Source organism: Chinchilla lanigera, unplaced genomic scaffold (assembly GCF_000276665.1).
Source record: "Chinchilla lanigera isolate Chin_1 unplaced genomic scaffold, ChiLan1.0 scaffold00021, whole genome shotgun sequence".
Taxonomy (NCBI): domain Eukaryota; kingdom Metazoa; phylum Chordata; class Mammalia; order Rodentia; family Chinchillidae; genus Chinchilla; species Chinchilla lanigera.
In genome coordinates this window covers 19,655,509-19,659,404 of record NW_004955422.1, presented here as the reverse complement: position 1 = coordinate 19,659,404, position 3,896 = coordinate 19,655,509, and the positions used below count along the sequence as shown (strand labels likewise).

The window sequence follows — 3,896 nt, the reverse complement described above, 5'->3', positions numbered from 1 at the left end:
GCACAGCCTGTGTTTCAATTCTAGCTCTGCTGCTCTTTAGCTGTGTGCCAAATCACCTTTTTCACTTATCTATAAACTTAGACGCTTCTCGGGGAACCAGAGGTAGCAGTCTAGAATTGGAAGAGTAGGGAGTACGAGGAGAGGGAAGATAATGGTGGGTCGGCGGGAAGTTTTTTTGGTACTAGGACTCGAACTCAGGACCTTGCGCTTGCTGGGCAAGTGCTATGCCACTGAGCTATACCCCCAGTCTGGATAGGACTTGGCAAAAAAGGCTAGGAGCTAGGAGAAGGGGCGGGAGGCAAGTTTCTTACACTGGATGGCTCGGAGCCGGGGGAAGGTGGGAGAGTCCCCAGCCCCAACCTCGAAGACGTTTCTCCTCCGGTCCAGGGCAGGTGAGGCCTGCACGGTGATGCGGTGCTTGAAGTCTGGGTTTAGGGAAAGAAGGACCAGATGAAGGTTTGTGGTGAAGTAAGCTCTCAAATTGCACCGGCCCTCGGTCGACTCCCAGGCCACACAGGCAGTGGCACAGTGGCTGCATGACCCAGGAGCTTCACTGTTCCCCCTGGGCACCAAGCTTTGGACAAGAAAAGCGGGTAGTCGGAACTCCACCCGCAAGACCGGCTCGGCCCTGCAGGAGGTTGTCCTGCGCCGCCCCGCCTCGCCCCGCCCCCTAAGCCTTCCCAGAACTTTTGAGCCCCGCCCCTTCCCGGTTGCAGCCACTCCCAGGTAGACATGCAAATATTTTCGTCAGAACCCGCCCATAATCACAAAATACATCCTGGGTCCCACCCCTTCCAGCCGTCCCCTCACGACTCCACCTACTAGTACCCTCCACTAATCCCAACGCGGCCAGAGTATAAACCTGACTCCACCCCTCCGCCCACCCAGCCAATGGGCTCTGCGGCCCTGCTGTCTCCAGCCACTGGCGAGGCGGCGCCCACGGGCCAGCCGTTTACCGAGGGGCATACTGATGCGCTCGCCGCCGTCGCGAGCCCGGAGTTTGCTGCGCTTGAAGGTGCCGCGGCGGCGGCGCACGTGCGGCCGTTCGCGGTCCACCTGCTGCAGCATCAGCGTCAGCTCGCGCTCGAACACCTCCAGTTCCCACTGGGCCAGCAGGTGCTCGCGCCGCCGCAGCTGCTCCGCCTGTGACCGCTGCTCGCGCGCCGCGCGTGTCAGCTCCTCCTCTCGGCTCAGTAGTTCCTGCGCCAGGGACAGGGAAAGGTGGTGGGGTCAGCCAGGCTTTGCCCACGGCGCCCACCTCATTCCCGGCCCCGTAGGGGCTGGGGGAACGGTCCCCCAATTCGTCGCACCTTTTCCTTGGCCCGCAGCTCGTCAAAGAGGTCTTGGATCTCGCGTTTCCAGCCTTCTTGCATGGAGTGGAAGGAGTCCCGCGGCATTTCCCGTAGGACCTGCGCCTCTAGCGCCTCCAGCTGCTGCAGGATGGAGGCGAAGTCGGGCCTACGGTGGGGGTCCTGTGCCCAGCAGTCTAGGGGCACAGCGGGGAGGGGAGGCAGAATAAGAAGGGGGTCGATCTGTGGCTGGATGTGTCCTGGGCCGGAGAGTTCTGCCCCTCCTCCACCCATCCTGGCCTCTTACCGGCCATGAGCTGTGCGAAGGGCTCGGGGCAGGTGGATGGGATGGGTAGTGTGAGCTTGTTAACAGCCACACCGTAGGCCACAGCAAGACAGTCGATACCACGGTAGGGGACCTCGCCAGTCAGCAATTCCCACAGCAGCACCCCAAAGCTGTGCAGGAGACAAAGGGCCGATGTGTCCCCCCACCGCCCACTTTCTGCCATTTTACCCTAAAGCGATGAGAACTAAATAGTTTGGGTCCCTTCTCTTGGGCTTATCCCTGTCTGCCTGGGGTTAGGCAAACACTTCTGCCCTTTACAGCCCTACAGCAGACCCTGCCCAGCCCCCCCACAACCGCACCTCCAAACGTCGCTGCCCTTAGAGAAGGTGGAAGCCTTGATAACTTCAGGAGCCATCCAAGCATAGGTGCCCGCGGCGCTCATCTGCGTGGTTTTGTGCCACTCTCTGGCCAGGCCAAAGTCAGTGATCTTCAGGGTTTTGTGCTCCATGTCATCACCCTCAATAGGGTGCAGCAGCAGAACTGGGGAAGAAGTGGTGCAGGACCGTGAGGGTCCCAGATTCAGGTGCTAGGGGACAGGGGGAGAGCTGGGAGCAAACTATCATTTGCCAGAGATGTCCTGATACTGGGTAAAGAGAGTCTGTATCTTGTCCTGGAGACCTCATAGCTTGTGGGGGGGGTGTTAGACAAAAAATAACAATTCTGGGACACATTTACCCAGGGTCTCCTAGAGGCCAGATACTTCACACTTAGCTGCAGCACTCAATAAATAAATAAATAAATAAATAAATAAATAAATAAATAAATAAATAAATAAATAATCACCAGGTGTGGTGGTGCCTATCATCCCAGCCCTCAGGAGGATGAGGCAGGCAGATCGCCATGAGTTTGAGGTCAGCCTGAACTACATAATGAGATTATCTCCAAAAAGGAGGTAGACAGTATTTCTATTTTACAGATAAGGAAACAGCAGGGAAATTACAAGGCCATACAGGAAGCAGGGTCAAACAGCAAATAAAACAAATTTCAAATTGCTCTGTGTTTCCAAAGCTACTGCTCTCTCCAATTTTATTTTGAGATCAGGTCTCACTAAATTGCCGAGGCTGGCCTTAAACTTGCAGTGTTCCTGACTCAACCTTCTGAGCGTTTGGGATTACAGGTGCACGCCACCTCATTTGGCTGCTCTAACTTTCCCTAGCACTTGAATAAGTTCCCTAGCAGTTGAATAAAAACTGGCAATGAGGCATGTTCTTGGTGTTTGAGGCTCTGACTTCAGGAGAAATCTTTGAGTGTTCTGTCAATTTGCTGAAGCAGGAGTGTGAATCAGAACCCCCCTGGGGGTGGGAACAGGAGGGAACCCCTGGGTGAGCAGAAGCCCAGTGGATGCCACAAGCCCCAGTACCCACGTCCTGTGGTGGCTAGTGCAGCCACTCCCAGCAAAGACCTGGGATAGCTGCTGAGGCAGCTGGGTGTGAAGAGGACGGGAAGGGTGATGGTTCTGGGCCACAAAGGAGGAGCTTTGGGCAAATGTAGGAGTGCATGGCCAGACTTGGCAGGGGCTCCTGGCTTTGACCCAAATGGGGCCACCATACTCAGTACAGGGACGCGAAGCAGCAATTTGCAACTCTCTTGACAGGACAAAAACAGCTCAAATGAGAGTTTAGAGGAATACAGAAGACAAAGTCATAGGCTCATCGAAGATCCCAAAAGCTTTCTATTTCCAGTTATTGACAGCTATGTAGAGAAGGGACATCTGTTTCTACCCAGCTCTCCTGCTGAGGGCACCGGTGCTGTGACAGGGGCAGCATGGGTACTGGGGGTGGGGCAAAGGGGAAGTCTCCTGCAAAGCCAGGTGAGTCAGGAGGATGTCTCAGAGGAAGTGGCAACCAGGTGTTCGTCTTTGTGGGACTAAAACCATAACCCCAGATCCTGCTGCTGACCAAGCCTTGTAGGTCTCCTGTGAGAGACCTGGTGATGCCACCCAACCCCTTGCCATTGTCCTTGGCTCCTCAGAGCCTAGCCTCTCCTTGGCCTCTGAGCACTGCCTCCAAGCTACCCCCTTTCAGGTACCACCTCCCCCTTCCCACTAGCATCTTCGACACTTGGAGCTCTAGGCCAGACAGAAGCCGATCCCACTGCCTACTTCTCCTGGTGCCCACCCACTCATGACAGCCTTCGTCAAACCTCTGAGCCAGCAAACTTCCCGGCAACTTCTCCGAATTGAGAAAATGGCCTCAAAAACCACCCACTTCTCTGAGCCGGCCTGGCACTGAGTCCTGCACACTTAATACTGAGAATGGGGC

At 55.8% G+C, this 3,896-nt stretch overlaps 1 protein-coding gene across 2 annotated transcripts in view; it reads right to left on the bottom strand.

Moving 5' to 3' along the window:
• The window catches only part of Map3k11 (mitogen-activated protein kinase kinase kinase 11), a 15,098-nt gene that overhangs the window by 7,064 nt on the left and 4,138 nt on the right, over positions 1-3,896 (bottom strand). For both annotated transcript variants that reach the window (XM_005384473.2, XM_005384472.2), the window contains exons 2-6: positions 1,935-2,115; positions 1,597-1,745; positions 1,311-1,486; positions 957-1,200; positions 312-425 (exon numbers count right to left, since the gene is read on the bottom strand). In XM_005384473.2, coding sequence (XP_005384530.1) covers positions 312-425; positions 957-1,200; positions 1,311-1,486; positions 1,597-1,745; positions 1,935-2,115 — 864 coding nt within the window. The remainder of the gene's footprint in view (positions 1-311; positions 426-956; positions 1,201-1,310; positions 1,487-1,596; positions 1,746-1,934; positions 2,116-3,896) is intronic.